The following is an 11,836-nucleotide window of genomic DNA, read 5'->3' as shown; positions in this document are numbered from 1 at the left end:
CCACAAGCCAGCCTCTCATCGTATGAAGACACTTAAACATCTTTTCGACCAAGTCACAGTGCCCAAGTAAAAGAATCTACAGTTTACGTAGTCGGTCTTTTTCCCACCTGAAATGTCGGTAATTATCTACCAAGCTAGGAAGGTGGATAGATCAATACTTACCATGAAGCGTCTACTCAAACCAGGTAGCAACGGTGTAATGCAAGTCATATCTAAGCGAGCATCGGCAGCGCTTCAGAAAATAGGGGTCATCAAGATGTTTAGGTATTGTTTCGTACCGAAAGGGAGTTTCATCCAAACAATAACAAGCAAAAAGAACCATCTCTAACTTTAAAGTTATGCTGACGATGGTTATGAAATCTGCAAAATCAGCGGTTAGTGATCGACCCTAATATTAAGGATGCGGCACAGATCTAAGCCACGTCTATTTGCAGGTACCTACCCCCGGCCAGGCGAACCCATGCAACCAAGTTAACCGACCGCCTGTAAGGGGCGTTTAGATGGAATAAATAAGCCCGTCAAGAACGTTGCATGCACTTACTTTACTCTTCGCGGGGTTACTCAAACTTTACGGATAGTAAAAAGGGGGCAAAATATTTCCGCACCATGTTATTCGGGTTCCTACTCCTCAACCTAACGAGCGTGCTCTCGCAAGTCGCCTCGCGCAGCACGGGGGGAGGCGGCCAAAACGAAGCGCGCGCCGAGACAACCATCGACCTGCCCGAGATATCCTCCAGCATCCGCCTGAGCTCCTCAGAAGTCAAACTTAACACCGCCGGCGCGTACCCGCGGCTGGCGAAGCTGTCCGATGGCTCGATCCTGAGCGTGCAGACGCTGTACAACGTGAACGGGTCGTACAACGTACTGCAAGTGTCGAAGAGCACGGACAACGGGCAGTCGTTCGACTACTTCGGCGAGATCGTCCGCGGCGCGCACAAGGACATCGACAACGGCTTCCTGCTCGAGCTGCCCCAAGCTCAGGAGTCTCGGGCGCCTCCCGTCATCCTGGCGGCGTACCGGAACCACGACATGGAGAAGCCGGGCGCCGAGCCGACGTACTACCGCATCACGGTGTCGCGGAGCGAGGACGGCGGCAGGACGTGGAAGGACGCCGTGGACGTCGTGGGGCAGAACGCGGCCGAGAGCAAGGGGATGGGGCTCTGGGAGCCGTCGATGCGGGTCGGCGCGGACGGCGGCGTCCAGCTGATGTACTCGGGCGAGATCACGGACGCGGAGCAGGAGATCTTCCGCGCGGTGTCGCACAGCGAGGGGCGCGAGTGGTCGGAGCCCGTCAACCTGCACGTGCACAGCCTCGGCCGGCAGTTCCGCGACGGGATGCAGAGCGTGGTTGCCGTGAAGGACCAGGGCAACGGGAAGGACACGCTGGTGATGGTCGTCGAGTGCAAGATCGGCTGGCAGGTGCACGTCGACTACATGCTGTCGTACGACGACGGCGCGTCCTGGTGGAACCGCAGCACCATCTACGACCCCAAGGGAGCGGATCGCAGCGCAGGGGCACCGCAGATCGCGAACTTTGGGGATGGCGTCGCGCTTACTTTCATGACGGATGAGGATACCACGACTGTTGATTGGCCTAAGAACTCGACTACCAAGGCGCTGTTCTCGAATGGGGTTAGGGATGGCAAGATGCAGTGGTCCAAGAAGCCGGTGCTGCTCGATGCTTCGCCGTCTTGGTGGCCGGGGTTGCTGACTACGGCAAACAATGAAGTTATGGCTGTGTATGGGCATGACGGCTCTCCGAGAGGGAAGGTGATTAAGACGAATTAGTATTGCATTGGCGTACGTTGCATTAGTGTATATAGCTGTTGCCTAGAATTTATATGTACAAATCTAGCTGTTGTATCTGAGCCTGAAAGTTGATAATTGCGCGTGGCTCCATCTAGGTTTAAGCATATGATAACGAAATCTCCTGTGCCATGTAGACAGTGTATATTCAATATAACACCCCCTCATTTTCGAAAATTCAAGAGCACTTTCTAGCTACTTAGGTATGGTACCCAGTCATCTAAGCCTGCTCATCTCTGATCGTGATAGGGGTCGACGTATCTGGCGCTAGATCCATAAACCGCCTGAACTCTGCAGGCCGTTCCGGACCCCCCTCGATAAGCTTCATATCGTATCTTGTGACTAGGGAAATGAGGATGAGCTTGATGGTGATCTCGGCCATGAAACGTCGCGGGCACGCGTGCAGACCAGCACCCCAGTCGAACGCATCCTCGGCCGTGGAGGCGAACTGGAACTTGCTCGTGTCGAACCCTGCGCGACGTCGTAGCCAGCGCTTGCCGTCGAACGTGCCGGCTTCGGGGGCGAAGCCACGTGTAGTGGTCTGTGTTGTGGGTATCTCAAGTTGGGGAATGACACCACGGTACGAGCTGGGACGCGCAGGCCGTCTTTGAATGTGTAGGGGGTCATGACGTAGCGTTGGACCGAAGCTGTATCGTGTAAGTACGTGCCGAGGATGATGCCTTGAAAAGGGGGAGGTGTGGGTACGAAATGGACTTGGTCACTGGCCTTCCTGGAACGGCTTCAATCACAGCGTCTCCTTCATGAATGAATCCATCGCCCTAAGTTACCCGAGCGCGTGGCGCGTCCACATGGCGCTACCTTTGAGCTCGTAGTAGGTAGGTATCATATGTACTCGATTAAAGTACCTGTCCAACAAACAGACTCGCATTGGCTTCTATCCGGCATTCTGTGTTGGGACATTTGATGTCTTTTCCCCCTTAGTTTAGGCAGGCGTAATTAGTCATCTTGAACTATGGCAATATTAGCTTCGTGCAAAGAATTGTTAGCATCGACTGGATTGGTGCAGCCTTAATCGTTACGTCCACCGTGGACATTCTTTGGGGCATCGCCGGACTTGTTACCGGACATGTTGGCATTCTCCTTTTTGTGGTATGGAAAGGAATGCCGCAGTGTAAAGATTCAATCTCTCCACTCCCCCTATTTGCTAGGCGAACCTCGGTATCTAGCAATATGATAGGACAAACCTAGAGATTTGGTTATTGTAAGATCCCTATCTGAAGGCGCTGTGGTATTTAGGTCGTACGATGTTTTGCGAAATGATGCTTCGCGAGTAGTAGTCAGTGAATTCACACATTCACACAGCGTATGCTGTAAGACAAAGACTACCTAAGGTCATGCTATGCCAATGGAACAATGATTTTGATTTCAACTAAGAACATTCATTCACATAATCCCATTCACTGATACTATAGAATGGACTTTCTTAGTTCTAACAGCTTTTTGTTTCAAAGAAGGGTCTCTGTCCAGTGAATACTATGATTGAACTGGAACGTTCTTCTCTTTCACGGCTTGTTCCTTAGACTCACTCATGTATTATCTCTATGGTAGTTTTCTAGAGCACTCCCTGAAGCGGTTAAGAAATGAATATATAAACGAACGTTCAGGAGGGGACGTTGTATAGTAGCTCGCATAATGAATCAGGTAAACTCATTGCAAGTTCCTCGATGATATGATGTATTCTCTTAATGTGGCCCGAGTCTTAGGGGGGTTCTTCTCCCAGCAAACGCCGTTCTTGAAACGCCCGAGGATACCACGACTCGGTAATATCATCATAGGGAACAAGCTAAACAGACCTCGAAAAGAGTATATGGAGATACACCGCTATCGTCCTTCTGTTTTATTCCAGGCAAGTGACCGTGCCGAAGCCCTTCGACATTCTATTGAAACAGCAGCTATGAAGTCTATAGAAACCCCCCCTCGTCTTGTCATGTTCACGGACGGTTCGGCTAGAAATAACTTCACCGGATTCAGTGTGAACTATAAACGAAGCTATGGTGCTGATAATGACTGGGTCGACATGGTTTATGCAGTCCATGGTATTAAGAGTAGCTACGCAGTAGAACTGCTCGCCATTAATAGAGCTATGTGGACTGCTGTGGACGAAATAAAGCAATGGATCCATAGAAACCTTGAAACTGGGAGGAGTAGTTACAAGAATATCCCCAGGGTCATAATATTCTCGGATTGCCAGGGTGCTATGCGGTACGTATATAAACGCTATTCTGGAACTAAACCAATACTCAAATGCCTACCTGGTGAGTTCGGTGACAGAATCCTAGACCCCTTAGAAGGACTCCTAGAACTAGGGTGCAGAGTGGAGATACACTGGACGCCAGGACACTCCAAGGATGAAGGAAACCACCGCGCAGATAAGTTAGCCTCCATTGGATCCGGCTACGCAACCCGAGTTTCTTCTATACTGAGACTAGCAGTCGAGAATGCACTCCTACCATTTCCAGAACTAGCGGGGGGCCCGAAGATGGTCTATCCAATCCATGCGGGCACACCCAGCACGGTTACGATGCACTGGAGGAAAAGGGAGACTCAGAATGTGCTGAAGAGCTTGGTTGGCATAAACACCCACGTTTAGGTAAGTAAATGCATATGCTAAATAAAAAGATATGTTGTTGTTCTAAAATGCACTTGTACTATAAATCTGAGTAAATCGAAACCGTAAGAAATGGAGCTTACCAAGGAATACCTAAGAGTATGTAGCAACCACCTAACATCGGCAGCCTAGACCTTTGACTTCCAGCCGCCTTCAGCTGCAAATATATCCCCAACAGCCTTAGATACGATCAGCAAGTGCCTGTCGTGATATCGTGGTGCTACCAACGATAACCCTATCGGCATGCCATTTCCCCCCTGAAACCCCGGGACGTTGACTACCGGAGTGTGTAGCGCCTAACATAACTCATTAATACTGCACATCTGAGGCAACTCAAGCACCAAACAGATAGGTATATGAATTAGTACGACTCACCGTCCACATGCAATTGAACGCCGGGCTCCCCGTCGACTGCGTCCCCTTCGGCGCCTCATCGACAACGCTCGGCGTAAGAATAGCCGCGTACTTCTTCGCAATCTCATCGATCCTCGGCCTCAGCGCAGCCAAGCCATCAAACGCCTCCAGCTGCGCCGCGCGCGATATCTTCTGCCCGTTCTCCACGTGGTCTGCAATAAAGGGGTCTAATTTCTCCTTGGCCACCCTATACTCCGGCAAGAAGGTCGGCCGCCCATCGCTGTGCAGCACGGTGCGGTGCCACTCCACAACCCTGTCGAACTCCGGCGGCAGCTCGATCTCCTCGACGTCCGCGCCGCCGTCCCTAAGCAATCTCGCACCAGCCTCCAGCGCCGCCACCGTGCCCGGGCCAGCCTGCGGCCACACCGACGTCTTCAGGACCGCGAACTTCGCCCCCCTAATCGCAAAATCCGGCCTCGCGTCGTCGTCCTCGAGATTGAACATGTCGGAAAGCAACTCCAGGTCCGCGACGCTTCGCGCGAAGAAGCCGATGGTGTCGAGGTTGAGGGAGTAGAACTTCAGCCCCTCGCGGCTGATGGCGCCCCAGGTCGGCTTGAAGGCGAAGATCCCGTTGAAGGAGCCCGGCCGGATCGTGCTGCCGCCGGTTTGCGTGCCGAGGCCGAGGGGCACTTGGAAGTCCGCGACTGCGGCGGCGGACCCGGAGGAAGAGCCGCCGGGGGTTCGGGTGGGGTCGTGGGGGTTCAGGGTCTTGGGGCCTGTGGCGGTGGAAGCGAATTCTGTTGTCGTCGCCTTGCCTGGTGTGGATGTTTAATTAATTTTATAGCTTTACAGTCTACGCTTGCCTTACCGATTAGCAGTGCCCCTGCATGGCGAAGTGTCGCGATCGCTGCGGCGTCGAGTGTCGGATCGTGCCCCTCGTAAATCGGAGAATTGTGCTGCGTCGGCATGTCCTTGGTGTACATGATGTCTTTGACGGCAATAGCGACGCCATGGAGAGGACCTCGCTTTTCAGGCGGTACTAAGTCCAGCTGCTTGGCTTGCTGAATCACGTACTCGGGATCCAGATGTGCCCACGCTTTAACAGCATCATCTCTCTGCTCAATCCGTGAAAGCAGTGAACGCGCATATGCTTCCACTGATAATGATCCATCTTTGATTTTAGCGAGGGCTTCGGTGGCTGTCAATCGGAAAGGCTCCATCGCGGATGTAATCGGTAATCGGGGTTTTACGGTAGTTAGTATAATCAGAATGGTTTATGGTCCCAATTACGAGCTATGAGGAGATCAATGTTATATTGAATCTACCGGCCGGAATCGGAGTCGATCGTACATGATCGTCGACATAGTGTCCCCCACATGTAGCCGGATAGACCCGGACATCCCCGTATCCCTACTAGGTTAGCCAGATCGATACTTACCTATTCATGCATGAAGCAGGGTCGTATTGGAGGTCGTATTGCATCATCCTTCAAATCATCCCATGCCAAAACCAATGAGACGCGTTGTTATTCAAATCACCTTGAAGTTCCATTTCCAGTCGGCGTGATAGTTGAAAGTCCTTTGCTTAGCTTTCTTCGGCTAGGATTCCGTTAAAAGTAGCATCCCCCCCGAGGGTGCGGGATCCTGTCTCACGTTAGCCTGCGTTCTTTTCATCTTCTCGGAAATATACATGCGAACATCTGCAAAGGCATGATATTTAGAACGTTTCAGCTTGTCATTCAGTTCCTGCTTCAGACGATCCTGCACTTCCTCCCTGCGCCAATGGATACTGTCAATTAAGGGGTAAGAGATGTGAGAGGGGTGAATAAACTTTGAACCACTAGTGGTTGTGACGTCGGGGTATGGAAAAATTCCAAGTCTAACTCCCGATGGGAGGTCTTCTGATTCCAGGTTCTTATGGGCATAGGCTGATCCAAACGCAGCTAGGTAGTCTGCGCGAGTGTTGCCCTCAACACCTACGTGCGAGGGTACCCAGTTGATCTCCACCTTGCAATTCAGTCGCAGAAGCTCCTCCAAGGGATCTAGTGCTTGCTCGGCGAATGATTCGGAGAGGTGGAGGAAACTTTTCTTCCCGCTGCCATGGAAGCGGCCCTGCAGGTATAGTATGGCCGCTGAGCTGTCAGAAAAGATCAACACTTCTGGGGTGATTTTGCGGTGAGGGTTTCGGGAAGCTTGTTCAAGTAGACGCCGGACTTCCTACACAGACGTCATCAATGCTCTATGGAGTCCGAAGACCTCCATAACTTCGCTGTCGCATGTTCCCTTGACTCCATAGACTGCATTAACCCACTTGTCATTCGACCCATACTTTCGCTTGAAAGTGAAGGCGAATCCGCCAAAGCCATCCTTTGACGAGCCATCTGTAAACATCACGATGCGAGGCACGTCGGAGTTCTCCATCATGGCTGTCATCTGGACAGCGTAATCAACAGCGGCGAAGTGGTCTCTCATGTTGAAGATCGCCCGAGGACGATTGTCTGTCTCGACGATTCTCAGAAAAGCGAGCTCCACGTTGATCGTGGGCACGTATTCTAGAAGTCGCTTCCTCAAGTCTTTCTTGAGGTCCTCTCTCGATCGTTTCTTTAACGCATTCGCACGATAGCTAGTGTTCCTCTCTAGGACTTCCAATACGGGCCTATTGGTTTCGAAGGGTTCAAATAGGTGGAGTGACGGGTTCGGGTGGATAATCCACCTTCTTTCACCTGGGAGGCCAGTATTGAGGCCCCTAACTAGAGCCCTAGGAGCTGAAGGCATCTTAAAAGGAAGCGAGTAATGTTGGGTTTATGGGCTATGGGCAGCATTAGCTTTCTGGCTCTAAATATATATGATGCTGAAGACCGTACATTTTAGGAGACGAATGTAACTGAAGAGGAAAGAAATTTTCGGAATGTGTGTACTTGGAGGATATATAGGGCTGAGTATTTATTGCTGGTGATCACGAAAGAGTGTTGACGGCTTGACCGGACGTATAGAAGGTATTCTCAAGTATCGTGTATCGTGTATCGTGCTTCAGAAGTATAGAATGCGGATTCAGAATAGCGTCATTCGGAACGATTTTCATATACTGAAGTGGTTAGATACTCTCCTATTTGGTATTTGTGGTTGCCTTCAGTGCTTACCACAGAATCAAGTTGAAAACTGGTGCAAAGCCCAGGAGCAGGATCTCAATAAGACAAATGACGGAAATAATACGCAATGTCCGTGCTATTTCTCAATAAAAAGAAAGATAGACTGGTCTTGGGGAGGCAGACATGTAAATAGTATGCTGAACTGCTTGGGTACCTGTATATCCTATCTGGACAACAAGTGGCAGAATACTTTTGGCCAAGGCTGTAGATCTGGTAACATAAAGCCAGGTAAATCAGGTTCATCCACCAAAGCAAATCAAGATAGCTTGTGCCTCACTGTCGTTATGTTGTATGAGTTTCAAAGGGCTCAAGGTAACAAGGCAACGATAAGTCAACTTGGTGGGAGATATATTGCCAAGGAGTTCTGAAAGAATGCATATATGTAAATTTGGGTGTGACTGTTCAGCAATGCCAAAAGTGTGAGTGGTTTCATGAGGTTGGAATAGCTACAAGGTACATGGTATTATGAGTAACATAGGATTCCTCCATGAACTACAATTACGGGGCTACTAGTACATGTGAATCGGATCTAAGAGATACATAGACTTATTTATGATATAAGGGAGCAGGAGGAGCAGGCAGCCCCCTTAGGCTATCAGATGACTACTTCGTGAGGTCTCTCGGACGTGGTACCCTTTGGGGTCGAATATTTAATTTCGCATAGGATTGCTAGATCTTAGCGATATTTGATGCAGATTTTATTCAATCCAATGAGTTTGTTCCAACTGCAAACATAAACTCCTCACAGCATACCAAACGTGTTTACGCGATGGGTATCACGGGACTACGGTCTTGAGTCAGCTATCGGTCGAAAGCTCTCTGGGCCTCTGATCTTCGGTAAACAATACATAGTTGCAGCCTTGAGTCAAGGCCAGGTTCTAAGCTCGTAAATGCACTGTGAAGCCTAGAGCCGAGAGGTACTTTTCTGTCCATGTTGTGAACTAATGGTAACTATAGCACCTCATGGTGAAGGTAAAAAGTGTAGAACTTCACACTTAGTAGAGTTCTGCGTAAATAAGGGTGATACATGGTAATTTGCTAAATTGGTACTTGAAGTGAGTACTTGCGGTGAGTAGCAAGAGTCTGCCAGGAGGGCAGCGAAGGCTACATAGGAGGCTACTTGGAACGAGGAGGGCTATACCTATGCTTATGTACCCCGAAAAGTAGATCCAAAGATATGGTCGATGTCCCCAGCGCAACATCAATCTTGTTGTGCGTCTTGTAAGTTTCGCCTCGCCAGATAATCACATGGGAATGCTATGTAGTTAGGGTACTTTCAAAGTACAAACCATAATATGTTAAGAAGTGCCGCAGTTAGATACATATATGCTAGTTTGGCTAAATTAACTGGGAAACAAAGAAGCGAATGTATTTTATAGCGTAGTCATAAAAGAAAGCCTTAACTTGTATGCCATGAGGTTAAGATAGACACGTGACTGTGCGTAAAATGCCCAGCAGGTTAGCTAACGCACGTGATTTATTAGCGTACTAACCAACCCCTATTCTGAAAATAACCAATGTTGGTTAAGACATATAGAGGCCAACTAATCAGCTTGATTCATATGGCCAACAATAATAACAACAAGATTCTTACATGAATTAGAAATACCCTTTTCCCTTTTCCCTTTTCCCATTTTCTGTGTGCGTGTGTGTGTAGTAAAAGGGGCGGAGATATGACTTACCTTGTACCTTGTACCATCCGGTCCGTTCTACACAAACATTATGGGATCTAGGTATTTATAAAAGTGAGAAGAATAATGGGTAAAGCACCTCCACCACTTAATTATAGCTGGTTTCCTGTACGAAAAGAGCATCCAAGAAGATGTTGGAAAAATACCCCTACGCCAAAGGCAGAATGCTTGCAAGCAGGTATTTAGATATTTCCTTAGGCATATATTTTGTACCAACAATATTTCGATTATCAGGTGCCTGAGGTACATTAGCTATTAATATCAGATGCTCTATTTCAACCTCAGGCAACTCGTCACAGTACTTGCCCAGGTTACTCCTAAGCGTCGTAAGTATTTATAGTAATTACCTAGCCTAGGACTGACCTTCAAAGTTTTAGCTTCTTCCAAGTGAAATTATATAGCCAAATACCCCCCAAGAAACTCACCCATATTTAACTAATAATTACACACTATTTTTACTTCAACTTAACCACCAACTTCACTACCCAACTACACGCTTTGATTCAACTTTCAACAACTCCGCCATCGTAAACAAATTCCAACTTTAACATCCACATCCCCATCTCTAAACAATATTGCGTTCTTCCATCAGCAGTCAATATTTCCCTCCAACTCTCCGCATTGCATTACAACGAGCCTACGAGAAATCGAATCGGCAAGTGTCTTTTAAGGGAAGTTCCAAGAACATCAAGGTATGAAAACGTCCTGTTACCCTAATGTATGTAACCTTCTAACTAACTACCTAACTCTCAGATGTCTAAGCCTCGATTCATTACCCTTCTCCCCGAGGACGGCTTCCGATGGGTAACAAAAGGCCAGAACCTCCTCATCACAAACAAGAACTCGGGTCTCATCTACAAATCAATGAGACAAGCTGGACAATATGTGGACACCAAATGTGTCTCCGATAATATCTCTGATCTCTTCGATACAGCAGCGAAACTCGCAAATCTCTGTGCGGAATTGGACGACCCTGCAGAATTCTGGGCCAACGTTGGTGCTCGAACTAGTTCTAGATGGGCCAAGCTTACCACCGGACACGAATTATATACCTTCTCTGTTAGGGTCATCTCTGGACGACGCCTATTCCATGACGCGATTGACTTCTTTGAGGAGATGGAAATCCCCCGCGCCGAGATTCCAGAGTGGTATGGAAAGCGCTTCTGGGGTGGTACTGATGAGGTAGTCGATAAGTTTACCGGGGCTATTATCAGATTATATGGCCACAATTCGAACATCCGAGAAGTGTATTACCCCAAGTGGACGGATGACTCGGATAATGAGGGATCTGCCAACGCCACGTCAGCACGTTTCTTCGAAGGCACCAAAGGCGTACAGACGAGTCAAGAAGACATGGGCATTGATGAAAATACGGATATAGGTGACCCTATGGACGTGGAAGGCCCAATTGTGGAGACTGGCCATGACACCAGAGATGAGGAAATGGAAGAAGAGGATTATCACATGGACGAAGGTGAAGATTATATGGAAGAAGACGGAGATTATATGGAAGAAGAGGATTATCACATGGACGAAGGCGAAGATTATATGGAAGAAGACGGAGATCATATGGAAGAGGATAAGGATGAAACATCCGAGATAAGTGGCGATGGCACAAACGAGCCGGTACTCGGGGAACCGATGGAACTGACGCTTCGTTTCCACTAAGAAGCAACAATACCCAGTGGTGGAATTGAATCATGCTCAATGCAAATAAACTTCGTAGATACCGTCTTCCCGATCTTGCTATCATACAAATTATACTGTATCCCAATATTAATTAGAGACACGCCTAAAAAAGGCTAGAAGACAAATCTACAGATATGTAGCTTAGCCTTTCTTAAGCAACGTGAGGCCTCGGCCTCAAGTAAGTGTTGGCATGCAATGTTGTACCATGAGCAAATGCTCAAAGTAGTAGTGACATCAATAAATGCGTAGGCACTTTATATATAAGTTGGAGTTGAGAAATGTGTTCGAAAAAGCACCCAGAACACTGCATGTGTGCCTATACTATACTTCGAGAATCTTATCCTGCGACAGGTTGATACCAAATATCCTAATGTTGTGTGTAAATGGCAAGAAATTGCTATCAACTGGGAATACTATTAGTAGTACCTAGTAGCACCCAGGGAATAGCCCTAGAGGTAAATTGTCGGATGGTACCCAGTACCAGGTTGTGAGTTGTATGGTAAACGACACTGTCGACAC

General features: G+C 48.5%; 6 protein-coding genes across 6 annotated transcripts; 3 read left to right on the top strand and 3 right to left on the bottom strand.

Moving 5' to 3' along the window:
- Window positions 1-606: 606 nt before the first annotated feature.
- Window positions 607-1,788, top strand: GGS25DRAFT_525756 (glycoside hydrolase family 93 protein; the record flags this gene model as incomplete). The annotated part of the gene is made up of 1 exon (XM_049264856.1): window positions 607-1,788. One exon carries the CDS (start codon window positions 607-609, stop codon window positions 1,786-1,788), a length of 1,182 nt encoding a protein of 393 aa, XP_049113369.1.
- Window positions 1,789-2,026: 238 nt separating this feature from the next.
- GGS25DRAFT_525755 (uncharacterized protein) lies at window positions 2,027-2,895 on the bottom strand (the record flags this gene model as incomplete). Its single annotated transcript, XM_049264855.1, has 3 exons — window positions 2,027-2,453; window positions 2,595-2,625; window positions 2,847-2,895. The coding sequence occupies 3 exons, from the start codon at window positions 2,893-2,895 to the stop codon at window positions 2,027-2,029; spliced, it is 507 nt and encodes a 168-aa protein (XP_049113368.1).
- Window positions 2,896-3,499: 604 nt separating this feature from the next.
- GGS25DRAFT_534865 (uncharacterized protein) lies at window positions 3,500-4,780 on the top strand (the record flags this gene model as incomplete). The annotated part of the gene is made up of 1 exon (XM_049265819.1): window positions 3,500-4,780. The coding sequence occupies one exon, from the start codon at window positions 3,500-3,502 to the stop codon at window positions 4,415-4,417; it is 918 nt and encodes a 305-aa protein (XP_049113367.1). The 3' UTR covers window positions 4,418-4,780.
- Window positions 4,400-6,139, bottom strand: GGS25DRAFT_508322 (glutamyl-tRNA amidotransferase subunit A). Its single transcript, XM_049262466.1, has 3 exons — window positions 5,658-6,139; window positions 4,811-5,604; window positions 4,400-4,731 (listed from the first exon to the last, which is right to left on the bottom strand). The coding sequence occupies exons 1-3, from the start codon at window positions 6,007-6,009 to the stop codon at window positions 4,564-4,566; spliced, it is 1,314 nt and encodes a 437-aa protein (XP_049113366.1). The 5' UTR covers window positions 6,010-6,139; the 3' UTR covers window positions 4,400-4,563.
- Window positions 6,140-6,318: 179 nt separating this feature from the next.
- Window positions 6,319-7,563, bottom strand: GGS25DRAFT_525752 (uncharacterized protein; the record flags this gene model as incomplete). Its single annotated transcript, XM_049264854.1, has 3 exons — window positions 6,319-6,387; window positions 6,442-6,925; window positions 7,016-7,563. The coding sequence occupies 3 exons, from the start codon at window positions 7,561-7,563 to the stop codon at window positions 6,319-6,321; spliced, it is 1,101 nt and encodes a 366-aa protein (XP_049113365.1).
- Window positions 7,564-9,924: 2,361 nt separating this feature from the next.
- On the top strand, window positions 9,925-11,375 carry GGS25DRAFT_534863 (uncharacterized protein). Its single transcript, XM_049265818.1, has 2 exons — window positions 9,925-10,320; window positions 10,382-11,375. The coding sequence occupies exon 2, from the start codon at window positions 10,382-10,384 to the stop codon at window positions 11,294-11,296; it is 915 nt and encodes a 304-aa protein (XP_049113364.1). The 5' UTR covers window positions 9,925-10,320; the 3' UTR covers window positions 11,297-11,375.
- Window positions 11,376-11,836: the final 461 nt, after the last annotated feature.

Source organism: Hypoxylon fragiforme (assembly GCF_022984875.1).
Source record: "Hypoxylon fragiforme strain CBS 206.31 chromosome Unknown GGS25scaffold_9, whole genome shotgun sequence".
NCBI lineage: Eukaryota > Fungi > Ascomycota > Sordariomycetes > Xylariales > Hypoxylaceae > Hypoxylon > Hypoxylon fragiforme.
This window is presented reverse-complemented; position numbering and strand designations above follow the sequence as displayed.